Raw genomic sequence first — 15,830 nt, forward strand, 5'->3', positions numbered from 1 at the left:
TTTTTTTCATTCAACTTTGTTTGAGATCTAGCCATTAATAAATGTAGGTCTAGCTAGTTCATTTTGACTGCTGTATAGTATTCCACTATATGAGTATGCCACAATAAAATCATTGTTACTAATGGACTTACAGGTTGCTTCTGACATTTCATTATAAATAACACAGAAATAAGCTTTGTAGTATTTGTTTCTATGTCACAGAGGCAATAGTTGTTATTTAATGCTGTAGTTTTCAAACTGGGGTACATCCACTGGGAGTATGCAAAGAATTTCTAAGAGGTATAACCAGTCGCCAGCCAGTCAATTCGAACTCACGGCAACCCCATGCGTGTCAGAATAGAACTATACTCTGTAGGGTTTTCAATGGCTGATTTTTCACAAGTAGATCGCCGAGCCTTTCTTCCAAGGTGCCCCTAGGTAGACTTGAACCCCTAACCTTTCAGGAGTTCATAGATGGTACAAACAGTTAACGCACTCAACTTCTGAGTATCAAATTACTATGGTATTTAGATTCTATTATATACATTTAAAAGATTGGTGTTATACTACATTTTAAACTACTAATGTTTACATTCTCTAAGATGACTGATTTTAGATGTTTAACTAAAAAATGTGCAGATACATTGTTTTTCAAAATTATTTTAGGGACTATGGGAACAAAATTTTGAAGGATGGTGCTAGAGAATACACCCAGAAAAGAAATTGCTGGTCATAGGCTACTTCAGCTTTAGAAGATATTACAAATTTGCTCTCCAAAGCAGATATACTAATTTAAGTTCCAACTGTCAATGTTTCCCTCTTCCTTGTCAACATTTGGTATTATCTTGCCCCCATCCATTTACTTAAAAATTTTTTTTTAGCCTTTCAGAAAGGAAGTATGATTCAGGTGTCCTGAAATTTTATCTCACAATGGCACCTTTATTTTTTTTCCACTACCAGAAACCCAACTTAGTAAACGTACCAGAGCGTGATGCCCCTCAAGGCAGACTAAGGAGCCCTGGGTGGCAGGGAACCCAGGCTGGGTGCCTCCTGATTGATGTGTGCAGCTTCTTCTTGGATAACAGCTAGAGTGGGGTTAGCTCCGACAGTGTGCCCTGGGTAGAGAGCAAAGTCAGACACTACTGTCCTGCCAGATGCAGAGTGCTCCCCTGTTCATCATGGATAAGGGGGTCTATGAAGCTGTTATGAAGTATGTTCCAGGTGTTCCAAGAGCAGGTTGGAAGCCCAGGTGTGAAGCCCCTGGTGTAGGTGGCTGTGTGGGGTGTTTGTGTGTGTGTGTGTGTGTGTGTGTGTGTGTGTGTGGAGGAGGGAGAAGTGCTGGGAGCTGGAATGGGAGGAGAGCTTCCTGCAGGTGCAGCTCCAGGCATCAGCCTTCATATATATCAGACTTCTTCTGTCTGTTGGTGGCTGTTGGGGAAAAAAGGTTTAGAATTTATCACCTATTTTTGAGGTGTTTCTCATTGATGGCAATATTCAAATTTTGAAGAAGGTATCCATTAAAACATTTAACAAGATTTTATTTGTATGTTCTATAGAAATTCAGTATTTCCCCCCAAATCTTATTTTCTCCAGTTCCCTCCAGTTTATACCGCATACTATACAATAGTTTCTGTGTGCAAGAATGGGAAAAAAGTTGGGAAGCACTATGGTGTGGTCACTGGGCATTATTCACCCCTGCTGTGTGCTGCTACAGTAGCACCATTTTATGTTACTGATTTCATAAAGTCTGGTTCATGCTATAAGCTCCAAGGAAGCTAAGTTTCTGCATGTATAGGTTCAACTGTAAACACACTGTCCCCTCCCAGGCCCACCCCATCAACCTCCCAACTTCTTTACTCCTAGGGTAGTGGGGGAAATGGAAAAGTAAATTTCATAAGCTATGTTTTGAAAATTTTTTTTTCTAGACATTTGTTCAAAGATGATCTTATGTATCCATGAACTGTTAGGCTAACAACCCCTGAAAATTTGAATGAAGAATCAGATTTAGGTAGCCAAATCCAATCCCTTATTTCACACTTGAAGAAACTGAAGCTCAAGGAGGTTAAGTTTATGCTCAAGTAGCACTGGAGCCAGAGCATAGACCAGGAAACAGATGTCGAGCTTTCCAGTTCAATGCTTTATTACAGTAACCTTTACTAGCATGTTAGTTGTATATATTAATAACAGACTTTGTTTTCACAAATTTTAGGTACTGTTTTGGTATTTTAAATACATACTTAAACATGTTCATTTATCCAAAGGAGTTACATGTGTCCTGGGAATAAGGAAGGAGTAAGTGTAATGACAGTTCCTGAGAACACCAGAATATTGCAAGGTGAGGCCATGCCTGGATTGATTAAGGAAGGGAAGATGGACGCAGGAAAGCCATTTTCTTTCCCATAAGTGAAAGGTGTTTTTCTCACCAACCAAAAATGGAGATTATACTGCCAAACGGGAGCAATATAGGTAGGAGGGGTTTATGACCTATTTAATACTGGCATATATGAAGTATTTTTGCACCCAACCTAGGAATTTTAAAAAATAAGTTTCTAATGTGTATAAACTAGTTTTCTCATATTAAAATGCATTCTAAGTATATAATACACTGAGATTTTGTGCAAACTAGCCTAAGCATGTATTTTTCCAAAGTGAGTTTTAAAAAAACCCCAAAATGCTCAAAACTATTCAGTCTAGGCTTTTTTAAATAATGTATTCTCATATTTAAGCTTTGCTGCACTAGAATGCAATAGGAGCTCAATAGGAGCTAAAATATAATTGTACGTCATATAAGAATTGTTGCATTTTATTTAACGCTAAAAGTTTTCATGCCTCATATACAATAAAATATATTACAATGATCACTTTTTAATGCTTTATTCATTGATTAAAAGAATATACATTTAACATAAACCATACAACATCAGTCATCAGGTCAAACATTCAGCTGGTTTCCTTACAGTTTCTGTCAGGAGTTATTTTATCCGATCACATTTATATGATAAAATCTCACCACATCTGGCATTTACACACACTGTGCCAGTGGATTCACACTACTGATGTACATATAAAATCCGCATGGTATGTGCTCACTGGAGACAAAACAGTGCACACCTGTCAAAAGGTCATTTTAATATAAGATGGTAAAACCATTTGTAAAACATATATAAACTTTTTCCATAAATAGAATCATATCTGGACATCTGTTGCATAAATTGTGTTTCCAAAGCTTACAATAGAGCAGCCAGGTCTCAGCACTGCTGGGCACCCACGTTGGCTACTTACTTTATTATTGCAGACTGTCCTTTAACATTAAATGCACAACATTCGTACCATTTAAAACTGGGGTCAGGTGGAAGTCTCACAGAGACCACGTCTGTACCGCGGTTGCCCTGAAACAGTTAAATCGGCTTTTAAAGCCTCTCAGATATAACAAGGTTTTAAAACATACTTCATGGAATGTTCTTCATGTATCATAGCAGCTCATACCTGTGAGAGAACAAGCTTTCAGTTTTTCCTTTCTTTCCTTTACATTCACTATTCACAGTGAAACAGGTGCATGGTTTTTTTTTTCTTTTTTTTTTGTTTCGTTTTTTTTTCAGAGTTCTGAGGTTGCTGACTGAGCCACAGCACAGCTGTGTACCACAGGTCGAAAATCGACCTTAAATATTACAATCTAGCAGTATCTGGCTGGCCAGAGTGGGCCGGCCCCTGCCAGCATGTGGGCACTTCTTCATTTAAGTCTATTCTTTGGCAGCTGACACGCGCGCTGACAGAGAAAAATCCAGTGACTTGTTGCTAGGGATTTCACGACTAATGTTTGATAGCATGTGTATTTATGACTCTGTTTTGATTTTGTTTTTGGTGGTTTACCCTGGAATACAATTTCTTTCTTCCTCCACTATTTAAAATCTGGGCTAAAAAGCTAACTTGAATGTATAATGTAATTGATGAATAAAATTAAGCAGGATAGTTTTTAAAAAATCCAACAGTTTGAGTTTTCATGTTTATGTAAATGTATTTTTTTTAAGAAAGGATTAAACAATATTCTAACCTAGTACTATACAAAATTCAGAATGGTATTTGGAGATATCAACTATTATATGTGTAATGAAAGTTAAAGTCTTGGCTTTTCTGTTAAAGGTAACTCATTTGGGATCTAATTATCCTGCCTTCATCCATTTCAAATCAAAATTAATGAAGTGCTATCAGAATGCATGAATGCAATGCGCTGCATACAAACTCACCAGGCTGTGGATATATATCTGTATATGTATAAAAATAATTCGGCTCCTGAGCTCTGAACTCTGACACACAAATAGTAAAAATATCAAAAAGGCAGAGTGACTCAGTGAAAAATAAAGTTAGCCAGCAACCTCAGAAGGTTGTATATCCTTAAGGTTTGGTAACAAGTCCATTAACCGTGAAAGCCCTATACATTGTCACTTTGAACTTCTAAACCAATACCCGACTACGTTCTTTGATCAAGAAGTAGAATATACATATATAATTCTATAAAGCTAATACTGATTAAACACGGCACAAAGGGATTAATTCACACTACTGGAAAAAACATAATAGGACCCTACTTGCATATGTAACCACAGGAATTGTACATTTTTAAAAAAAGCTAAATGCCTTCGCTGAAGCTTTGCATCTCTCTGTAAAAATGACGATTTGGTTCAGTGAAGACACTGAGTGATTCGATGTCCATGACCGCGTGCCAGGGTTGACCCAGGCCCAGGGAAACTTGCTCAATAAGGTTATGCACTGGATCCACATCCTGGTCAGCCAGTTCACCTTGGTCAAAATCAATGCTTTCTTCAGTGACTTCCAGCACTTTTAGATCAGGGCCACGAAGACGAGCAATGGCAATGAGGTTGTGTGCCCACACTGTGTAACCTGAAAAATAAGACAAGCGCTGTCATCTCCATGGATTTGATTTCTATTTGACAGCTTCTTGAGAAGCTTCAGATTTGTATCTCACTTACCACTTAAATCTTTTTCCTTTAAAAACATACTGAGTTTGGAAAAGGAAATATTATTGCTTAGCTCAAGGAAAAAAAAAGCAAGAAATTTGATATTGTCTCCTAAAACACCACTGTAGGTGGTGAATTGGTAGGTGATGTAATTCTATTCTGATACCATTGAAATCAGTCAAACAGAAGACAAAGTTCAAAGTATAATTTTATATTTTGGGTAGTGATGTTATCATAGGGAAAATTTTTTGCTTTATATATATGTATCTATTAACAATATAAACTGGTATTTTCCATTTGTGAAAAAACATCTCCTATGATACTTCACAGTCCGAAGTTATGAAGTGACACTTTAAACTTGAAAGACAATTGTTAATTGTCTGTAATATAAATATGTAAAGTATAAAGCAGTCATGGGAATGAACTGTACAAATTCCAGAATAATGGTTATCTCTGGGAAGGGATGGAAGGGATAGTGGGCTTTAGCTATCTAGCATTTGATTTCTTTTAAAAGAAGAAAAAAAGCTTTTTTAAAAAGACTGGTTTGAACACCAAAGACACAACAGAAAGGGCCACATAAACCACAGACTACATCAGCCTGAGACCAGAAGAATGAGATGGTGCCCGGCTACAACTGATGACTGCCCTGACAGGGAACATGACAGAGAATTCCTGAGGGAGCAGGAGAGCAGTGGGATGTGCAGACCCCAAATTCTCATAAAAAGACCAGACTTAATGGTTTGACTGAGACTAGAATGACCCCGAAGGTCATGGTTCCCAGACCTTCTGTTAGCCCAAGACAGGAACCATTCCCAAAGGCAACTCTTCAGACAGGGATCAGACTGGACTATGGGATAGAAAATGATACTGGTGAAGAGTGAGCTCCCTGGATCAAGTAGGCACATGAGACTATGTGGGCAGCTACTGTCTGGAGAAGAGATGAGAGGGCAGAAGCCTGCCGAATGGACAGGAAAATAGAGAGTGGAGGGAAGGACTGTGCTCTCTCATTAAAGGGAGAGCAACTAGGACTTTATAGCAAGGTGTATATATGTTTTGTATGAGAGGCTTACTTGGTTTGCAAACTTTCACTTAAAGCACAATAAAAACTAAAAAAAAAAAAGACTGGTTTGAAAATAACTTTTAAATAGCCTGGTATTTCTTTATATAAAATCCCCATTTTACTTACTACTTGGAATATTGGTCTATTCTTTGTTAACTACCGCTGATGACTGGCCGAATTATAAAGCAAAACTTGGGAAACGAAGCACAATCCCACATATAAGTGCAGGCTACACAACTAATTACAAAAATAATGAAACAGAGCTAATACAGAGTTTAAGACATTCATATAGACTTTTTATTTTGTATCCTGTGACTTTCTTATAAGCACCAGAAAAGGAAGTAAAATGTTCTTCTAATTTGTCAGGATAGCAACTCTTTCTATAAATAAGAGTAGTTCACATTAACAGGAAAGGCCTCAGTAAGAAATAAGCATTGCCTACTTAAAAGAATCATCATTGAAATAAATGCCATATAAATACACTGATACCCAGAATCTAGAAGATGAGGTGGCGAATAAAAACAATACTTTTTCTTCCTTCTGTGCTGTTTTTAAGGGATCTTGTGATTAGAGGGAACATATCTATTACAGGTAGGTATGTATATATTCTTAAGACAGCTCAATTAATTTCAAATGCCATTTTGTGAAGTACCACCAATCTCATGGTGGAAGAAAAAACTAACAGAGGAGCTGCAGTGGAAGACCTGCTGTTGAAATATGGCTGTTCCATTTGTTAGTGATACATCTTACGGACTTTTTAAAAGGATAAGAACCTGCATATCAAGTTGTTATAAGATTTCTTGACACTATTAAGGTCAGTGCCATCTTTTCACTGGCATAAAATGTTTTAAATGTAAGACCAATATCAAACAATAGTGAACAAAAGTCACCTACCATGAATTGCCAGAAGAGAGAGCTTTGTGCACCTCCATGCTAATAAAACCAACGGATCTTCATTTCGGTTGTCACTAAGATCTGGAAAACCAGATGTGTCAATCACATCATTCATTAATATAAAATGACTGAGGAATTTGTCATACTGCCTGGATATAAGATCAACAATAGCCCCTGAAACACAAGTGATGTAGCTGTCAAAATGAATCCTCTCTAGTGGTATACTGGGTTTCAGAATCTTTAACATATCTTCACTCTTGATATCAAAAGCCATTATGTAGACCCGAAGGCCGGTGCTCTTTCGTGACAGGGCTTTCCAATGTTCATCATTTGGCATGTTGTCCAGAGACTTGTGCATCACAGAAACATTGTGGACCAAGAGAGACAGTCGCTGCAAAGGCACGTGGTTGCTATCGGTTAAGACTCTTGCCATCTCAGCTGTAAAGTCACAAAAATCCAGAGCAAGTGAGCACAGATTCACAAATCGCTCCAGTTCAACTGCAGTAATGAGAGTGCTGTTACCAGGAATATTGTTATCCAGTAAACTCAGGTGCTCCATGGTGTTGGCAATAGAGTTTGAGAGAGATGACAGTGATGTGGGGGTTACTATTTCCAGCATAAATCCACAGGATAGCCATCTCAGTTGCCTACTATTACTCAGTATTTCTTCAAAAAGCTGCTGAATTCTGTAAGAAAAACACATGCCACAATGACTCTATTAGCAGTTAGTTCTAATCATTTAACACCGACTTCTGAAAATAATTTTTTTCTGAAAATAGGCAATGAATGTCAGGCAATGTTGAGACCCATTTTCTCTCATTAGTTAATTTCTATTCAGCCCACAAGTAATATTATCACAATTACCATTAAAATTCACCTGAAAATGTACTGAATAAGATACGCTAAACATATGGATTTATTAAACGTATGGAAATATGTTCCTCGACCAAGGAAAGCAGTATTTTACATCAGTATAGTAGAGAAGACTGATGACATGCAATTTACGTTCCAAGAAAGGCAAGCAGACAAATAACAATTCTAAATAGCAGCAGTTAGCCAGCAAGTTCTTTGATTTGTCTTGAAGGATTATGACATAGAATGGCATATGCTGATCGCTGTATTTCATAGTTAAGACATTTTCAGGACAGATGCTCTTCTTAGAAAAAAGAAATCATTACTCTTCTGATTGTGTCTCACAATTTCTCAGAAAGGAATTCAGAAAATATGAAAATTAGTATTAGAATAGGCCCCTTTCTACCAACTATATAACTTACTGTTTAATTTTTTTGCCATCAGGGTCCACCTTGCTGAGGTATGTATTTGACAAACTTCCTTGCTGTTGTAGAACACTTATATCTCCAAAAAGACTAAACTTCTGAAGATTCCTACAAGAAAAAAATATTTAAAAAGACTTTCTAAATAGTTGAAGTATGAAAATACCTTAGCAGAAGTGTTATTTTAGGAAAGTTTCCACTTTATAACTTGTTTAAAACAAAACAACCTGTTGCTGTTGAGTCAATTTTGACTCAAATAGCGACCCTATAGCACAGACTGGAACTGCCCCATAAGGTTTCCAAGGAACGGCTGGTGGGTTTGAACTGCCAACCTTTTGGTTAACAGTCAGGCTCTGAACCACTGTGCCACCAGGGCTCCTATACCTCATTTGGTATCCAATTACGTACTTTCTGATTGCTTCATAAAAAGAAAAAAAAATTTTTTTTTTTTTTAACAATGAAAAGAAACATGGCACGGGGAAAACAGCATAAGCTTTAAAGAATGAGAGTTGGGGTATCATGATTGGATCAGGAACTCAGTATTTTAATGACCACAGAAAAGCCTCTTAATGTCCCTGAGACTCAGTTTCTTCATCTATAGTAACACCAATCTTATCGGGTTTGGGAATAAGCAAATGAGAAAATGACATATGAAACAACTGTATAAGCCCTAAGTTTTTTTAAAATACATGTTAGTTATGTAGCAATTTCTCAAACCAGTTAAGACAACTTGATAAATGCTAAATGGTAGGGAACTCCCTGCCCTGAAACTATCTTCTCAGTAAGAAATATTCTTTGACTAAAACCCGAAAAGAGCCTTTCCCAGTTTTGTAATCAAGCAACCCAAACCAAACCCACTACCGTCGAATCAATTCCGACTCATATCGACTCTATAGGACAGAGCAGAACGCCACATCTTTCTCCTGCAGAGCGGCTGGTGGATTCGAACTGCCCACCTTTGGGTTAGCAGCGGAGTGCTTTTAACTACTGAGCCAATCAAGGGAGATAAAAAACTAGGTAAAACCTTTCAGTTTTAGACAATTTTAGCTATAAAAAGCACTTTTCTAATAGAATTCTAAATAAAGTAGGAGAGAACTAAAAAAAAACAAAACTGGTTAAAGATTAAAACAGACATTAGCAATACTCCTAAATACTACTAATAACCAACTAGAGATTCTATTTCTAATACAAAAATTCCAGGATAACTTTAATAAGAAATGAATAATCCATAAGAATGACAAAAGACTATTCAAATAAATGAAAATAAAATTTCTTGATAGTATGTTACATTTTTCCAAATTAATAACCTTAATTTCACTGAAAAGCTGATGATTCTAAAATTTAGGATAAAGAAAAAAAAAAAAGGATGAAGAGTAATTATTAGTTCATTTATTCATTCAAACAGATATTCATTAAAGTTCTACTAAGTACCAAGCACTGTGGTATGCATTGCAGACACGACAGTGATCAAGTGCTGTGAAGGACAGGTACACAGTGCCACATCATATCATGGTGGTGTGTAGCTGTAAATCGGAGAAGGCTTCCCTACGTAAATGGATGAAAACAGGATCTTACAGATGAGTGGGAGTTAAGCAGAAGAAGGACAGTGGGGAGAGAGTGTTACAGTAAAAAAGAAAACCATGCGCAGAGCCCCTGAATTGAAGGGAGTAAAGTGAGCTTGAAGCACTGGAAGGAACTCAGCGTGCTTAGAGTATATAGGGAGAGGGTGAACATAAAATGAAATGAGGCTGTAGAGGTGGATAGGGTCCTATGTGAAAAAAAAATTTTGGTTTTTGCCTTGAAAGTAATGAGATGCCCCCAAAATGGTTTTATGCAGGGAATAAAATGATTAAATTCATGTCTAGAAAACATTACTGTGGCATCAGAACAGCCTGGAAGGAGGGCAGAGTCAAAGTGTGGAGACTACTCAAGGGGCTATTTTAGTAGCAGAGAGGGGACAGAACAGTAGCTTGAACCAGGTTTTTGGTGGTAGAAGCACAGACAATGGATAGGCTCAAGGCATATTTAAGAGTTAAAATGGACAAGAATGGGTGCTGGCTTAGCTGTAAGGGTGAGGAAAAGAGAGCAGGCAAGAATAACTCTTAAATTTTCTAGGTTGTGGAACTGCATAGATGGTAGAGCTTTTCTTTTGGATATGGATTACTAGATATGAATTGAAAAATTATCAGAGCCTTTTAAAAATGTTTTCAGTAGGGGGAAGGTAAGGTAGTAGAGAAGTTAGATTATGAGCTCTACTTTAGACATGTTGAGCTTGGTGCCATTAAGATGTCACCCAGGTTTGGAGATGAGCGGTTATCTGGGTGAAAACTGAAGCCATGAAGGGGGGCAATCAATGTTGCTTATGGAAAGAGTATATATAAATGAGAAGAAAAGTAGGCAGACAGTTAAGTCGTGAGGAACTCCAAAAATTAAAATAGAGAAGGGTGAAGCTGCATGGGGATTGAGAAGTCATGGCCAGGGAAGTTAGAGAAAAGCTAGGAGTATGAAAATCAAAGAAACCAAGGGACAAGTTTTTCACAAAGAATTGAGTGATCAACAGTGTCAAATACGGCTTCAAGATCTTATAAAATGGGGACAAAAATATGTCCACTGGTTTTAGCAACACCGATCAGAATGAAGTTGTTTTGTGTGGTGTGATGAGGTAAGGCTGGAGTAGAATGAGAAACAGGAAGTGAGGAATTAGAGATAGTGCACACAGACAACTCTTTTAGAAACTTTTGCTGTAAAGAGGAGAGATGAAAGGGACTTAAGAATATATAAAACCTCTAATGGAGAAGCAGAAGCTGTATATACAGGAAAGAACAGATACAGCTCCTGATAAGGAGGGCAGAGAAGGATAAAGGACTTTCCATACCAGATAGTAAAACATACCAGGCAGTCACAATGTTAAAATCAATAATGGCATTGGTGAAAAGACAGGGAGACAAATCAATAGAACAGATAGCTGGAAACAGATCCCGTTACAGAGAAGAGTTTAATAAATGATAAAGAAGGTATTACAAATCAGTAGACAAGAGGGAAGCATACTTAATGAGTGTCATTGGGACAAATAACAGTTTCAGAGATGAATCAAATTCAATCCAATTCTGACTCAATAGACCAAAATAATCTATAGAGACAAAGTAAAAATAGAAGGAAAGTGAAATGCATCTTTATCTCATTTGCGAAGGAAAAGACTTTCTAAGCTTAGAAGAATAAATTAGAAAGGGAAAGAGAATTTTTTTCTATATAACAATGAACTCAATATTCAACAACACATTTTACTAAAAAAAGCAAACCAATAAAATGAGAAAAACATGAAACAAATGCTAATTATTTTTATATATATAAAAGAAGCTCACATAAATCAAGAAGAAAAACATTAAGAGTCCAACTGGTAAATGGGAAAAGGTTATAAAAGAGCCAATGTAGAACATGTCAAGGAAAATATTAGAGGGATTACTAATGGAAATAATCTAATTTTTTCTTGACCTTTAAACAATTTTAAATTAGTCCATTAAACTTAACTTTCCATGTGACACCAGAAAAACATTTCAGAGGAAGATATTAAACTTTTAAAAGAACATTTTCTCTTTTAAAAAAAGGATATAAAATTGTTCTTCAGAGGATGGTAGCCATATCAGACTTCAAAGCGTATGCTACTATTAATATATAACTATGTTTGCTTTTAAAGTATTTCCTCTTTATCCTTTTTTTTTTAATTCTAAAGTTTCTATCATATCTGTGAATATAAAGAGGTTAAAGTCCTCATAACCTCTTCTAAAAAGCAAAAAACAAAATTTTAAAGCCATAATATTTGTTTTTGGAGACTACGAATTCTAATATAAAGTAGAAAAAAATTACATTCGAGTTCTAATAATAATACTCTCTTTTCTGAGAGTCCTGTACAAGTCATAAAAAAAAAAATATTTATACAACCTCATTATTTTTCCTTCAACCAAACTTCCATTAGTTACTACTGTATATCCATAACACTGTCAATGCCTTATTTACTTCTTCCACAAAGGATTAAAAAGCCATGAGAACTGCCCTTCCACTGTAAACAACTAGAAAACTGGATAGAACATATGAAACAACTATTTGCAAGCACTGGACAATAAGCAATGTAGGACTGTGTTCTCTAGAAGATAGGAAAAATGAGATAAGTGCTATGATTACCTCAGATTACGGCCTGGAGACTTTCCAACGCAATGCAGGGTGGAAGAACCCAAACACTGCCCAGAGTTGAGGAGACAGAGATCGGGGGGTGCCCAAAGTGGCTAGAATTTGCAGCGCAGAGTACCAGAGAAAAGGAAGCTGCACAGAGACAGCGCCACAGATTTGCAGAGGTGTCCCCCTCCAGTCTCTGGCTGCGAATGATCTGCGTATGTTTGGGGTGAAACTCTACAAGGCTGCAGAAAGTACCACCGGAAAGCCGTAGAGTACAGTGGGGAGAAAAGTTCATGTTTCCATCAGCCACAGTGGAGAGAACTCGTAATACAGGAGAATTAAGTGGCATCCTCAGAATAGCCATGTATTAGTAAAAAAACAAAACAAAACAAAACAAAAACCCGTTGCCATCAAGTCAATTTCGACTCAGAGACCCTATAGGACAGGGTAGAACTGTCCCATAAGGTTTCCAAGGAGTGGCTGGTGGGTTCGAACTGCCGACCTTTTGTTAGTAGCCAAGCTCTTAATCACTGCTCACTGTGCGTAGTGGTGATAAATTAGCCCTAGAGTAAAGGTTGCTCTGGACCTGTCTAACAAAGCTTAAAAGCATGGCTTGAAAGGATCAAACTGATTTCACATAAATTATGTCCGAGAACAAAGTCCAACACTAGAGAAAATCATGTATCTAATTAAAAAACCTGCATTCACAATACATAAAGAACTCTTACAACTTAACAGGAAAATGTATGAATGGCAAAGTGCACATGAAAATATGCTCATCACTATTCATTAGAGGGAAACCCTGGTGGTGTAGTGGTTAAGGGCTATGGCTGCTAACCAAAGGGTTGGCAGTTTGAATCCACTAGGTGCTCCTTGGAAACTCTAAGGGGCAGTTCTACTCTGTCCTACAGGGTGGCTATGAGTCAGAATTGACTCGACAGCACTGGGTTTGGTTTTTGGTTTTATTCATTAGAGAAATGCAACTTAAAACCTCAATAAGATACAACTACAACACACCAACTAGAACATCTAAAATTAAAAAGACTGCCAGGGAAAATATAGAACAGAATTTTAAATTCTCACAGACTCCAGACTTTCCGGAGCCATGGAGGCTCCTCCCCCGAAACTATTGCCCTGAGATAATCTTTAAACCTCAAACTGAATATATTCCCTGAAGCCTTCTTAAAACCAAATAATAGTTTACCTTATTAGTAAAAAATATCTGCCTTGAGCATTATGCTTTTTTAAGAACAATCTATATGGGATCAAATTGACAACAACAACTGGCAATATTTAATAGCAACCTTTAAGGAGCAGTGAGTTTATGCTGATGGTGAGGAACAACTCGGAAATGAAGGGTGAGAATGGTCAGACAACTCAAAGAATGCAATCAATGTCCCTGAATTGTACATGTAGAAACTGTTGAATTGGCGTAGGTTTTGCTGTGTATATTCTCAACAACTACAACAACAAAGACTGACAGTACCAAGTGTTGCCAAGAATATGGAGCAACTAGAACTTATATATTGTTTCTAGGAATGCAAAAATGGTACAGCCACCTTGAGAAGTTTGGGAATTTCTTAAAAATTTAAAGATATACTTATTACATGATCCAGTGATCCCAATCCTAGGTATTTACCCAAGAGAAATGAAAGCATATGTCCACACAAAGATCAGTATGCAAATGTTCACAGCAGAGAAAAACTGAAAACAATACAAGTATCCATTAGCTGGCAAACCATGGTATATACTCATACAATGGAATACTAACCAACAATAAAAAGGAATGGACTACTTATACATGCTACAGTATGGACTGATATCAAAAGCATTATGCCAATCACACATATTATTTGATTCTATTTACATGAATTTCTAGAAAAGGCAAAATCATACTGATAGGAAGCAGATCAGTGGTTCCCCAGGACCCAGGATGGGGGAGAGGACTGACAACAAAGGGGCTGTGGCAAAATGAGTTCCTTTATGTGGACTTTTGGCTTGCTTCTTTGGAAAAACGGTTTTAGAGATATTTCCCCTAAGCCCCGAGGAGTTACCTTTGCCCTAGTTTTCTATCCCAGAGGTTTTGTTACTTTTGTCCAGGCAGGGTGGCATTTCCTGGGTAAGTTGTAAGCAACCTGGCTTGATACTTTGATGTACCTTGCAGGGATTGGTCAATAAAAAAGGCAAAGCGAGTGAGTTGAAGTCTAGACACACCTACTATGCAAATGCAGAGTCTGTGGCTTACCAAGAGGGCATTGGTCAGTTCCTGGCCTTGGTGGGACAGCCATGTCTTGAAACTGACAAAAGTTTGTAGACATAAGCAGCCAACCTCATAGAGGCTTTTGCAGACAGAAAGATCCAAGAAAAGAGGCAGAAGGAAGCAAGCAGAAGGAAGAAACAGAAAGAAAGAGTAGGCAAAGAACTTCCTAAAAGATTTGTAATATTGAAGACAGGGAGGCAGAGCCAGCGATGACAGGCCCAGAAGGGGCTCAGCGGCAGAGCCAGCAGTGACAGTAGGGCTGAGAGAAGCCTGACCTCAGGCAGTTCTATTTTGTTACATTGTTACGCTGGGTCATTTTAAATTGGAATTGACTTGAGGGCACCTAATGACATCATCATCTACAAGTAATGCAATACAAAAGACCTTATGAATTAAAAAATAAAAGCTGAAAAATTATCTTTCACCATCATTGCTAATGGCCAAGACTATTAATAAAAATTGTTGATACTTGTGGCAGTTATTAGCATAATGGTGACTATACCTTCATTTTGGTTACTAATAGTTAAATTTAAAAGTAGGATTTAATAAAACATTTCCCCAATTTATTTTTCTCACAGCTGCGACTTGGATTTACTGAATCTGAAATAGAAAAGTTTTTTCTATCTCTACCTCTCCTTTTCAATTTTGACTAAAATATCCTTGCAATGTCATTTTTGTAGGTATTTAAATTTTACTGACAAGCGGCACTGAATTCCGTCTTATACCAAAGCTACTCAGCAATCTAAAATTCCTTATCATTCAGTCCTACACAGTATTATCCAAAAATGAACCTTATAATCCCTGTGCTACTAAATTGTATATAAAAGATTATGTCCATTCATTTTATTTCCCAAATCAATCTTATTTATCCCTCCCCAGTCCAACGGCACTCACTACCTAGAATTTATGCACTGAGTTACGTGTGCTGTGAAACTCAAAGTACAATAGGTTAATTTTTCTTGACACAATCAGTAATGGTGTTGAAAATGTTACATTTGCTTGCCATAAGTCATTTCCGTATTTGTATTTTCTTATTCCCATACTAACCACACTGGCCTGAATAAAGCTCTAATCTTCTCTTACTGCGACAATCAACATAAATCACATTATAAGCATCAAGAATAATATTATTCACATTTTTAAAGGATGCCCAGGGGAAGAAAGGTAGCGCAGAAAGAGGACTGAATGGGAAGGAAATCAGGCTCCTGTTACTATAC

At 37.2% G+C, this 15,830-nt stretch overlaps 1 protein-coding gene across 2 annotated transcripts in view; it reads right to left on the minus strand.

Moving 5' to 3' along the window:
* Nucleotides 1-2,837: 2,837 nt before the first annotated feature.
* Nucleotides 2,838-15,830, minus strand: part of FBXO33 (F-box protein 33) — a 31,088-nt gene continuing 18,095 nt past the window's right edge. Inside the window, exons 2-4 of one of the 2 annotated variants that reach the window (XM_003408468.4) lie at nt 8,184-8,294; nt 6,910-7,595; nt 2,838-4,878 (exon numbers count right to left, since the gene is read on the minus strand). In XM_003408468.4, coding sequence (XP_003408516.1) covers nt 4,607-4,878; nt 6,910-7,595; nt 8,184-8,294 — 1,069 coding nt within the window. In that variant the 3' untranslated portion in view covers nt 2,838-4,606. The remainder of the gene's footprint in view (nt 4,879-6,909; nt 7,596-8,183; nt 8,295-15,830) is intronic. The other variant, XM_064292411.1, reaches the window with a different exon arrangement.

This window comes from Loxodonta africana, chromosome 10 (genome assembly GCF_030014295.1).
Source record: "Loxodonta africana isolate mLoxAfr1 chromosome 10, mLoxAfr1.hap2, whole genome shotgun sequence".
In the NCBI taxonomy this organism is placed as follows: domain Eukaryota; kingdom Metazoa; phylum Chordata; class Mammalia; order Proboscidea; family Elephantidae; genus Loxodonta; species Loxodonta africana.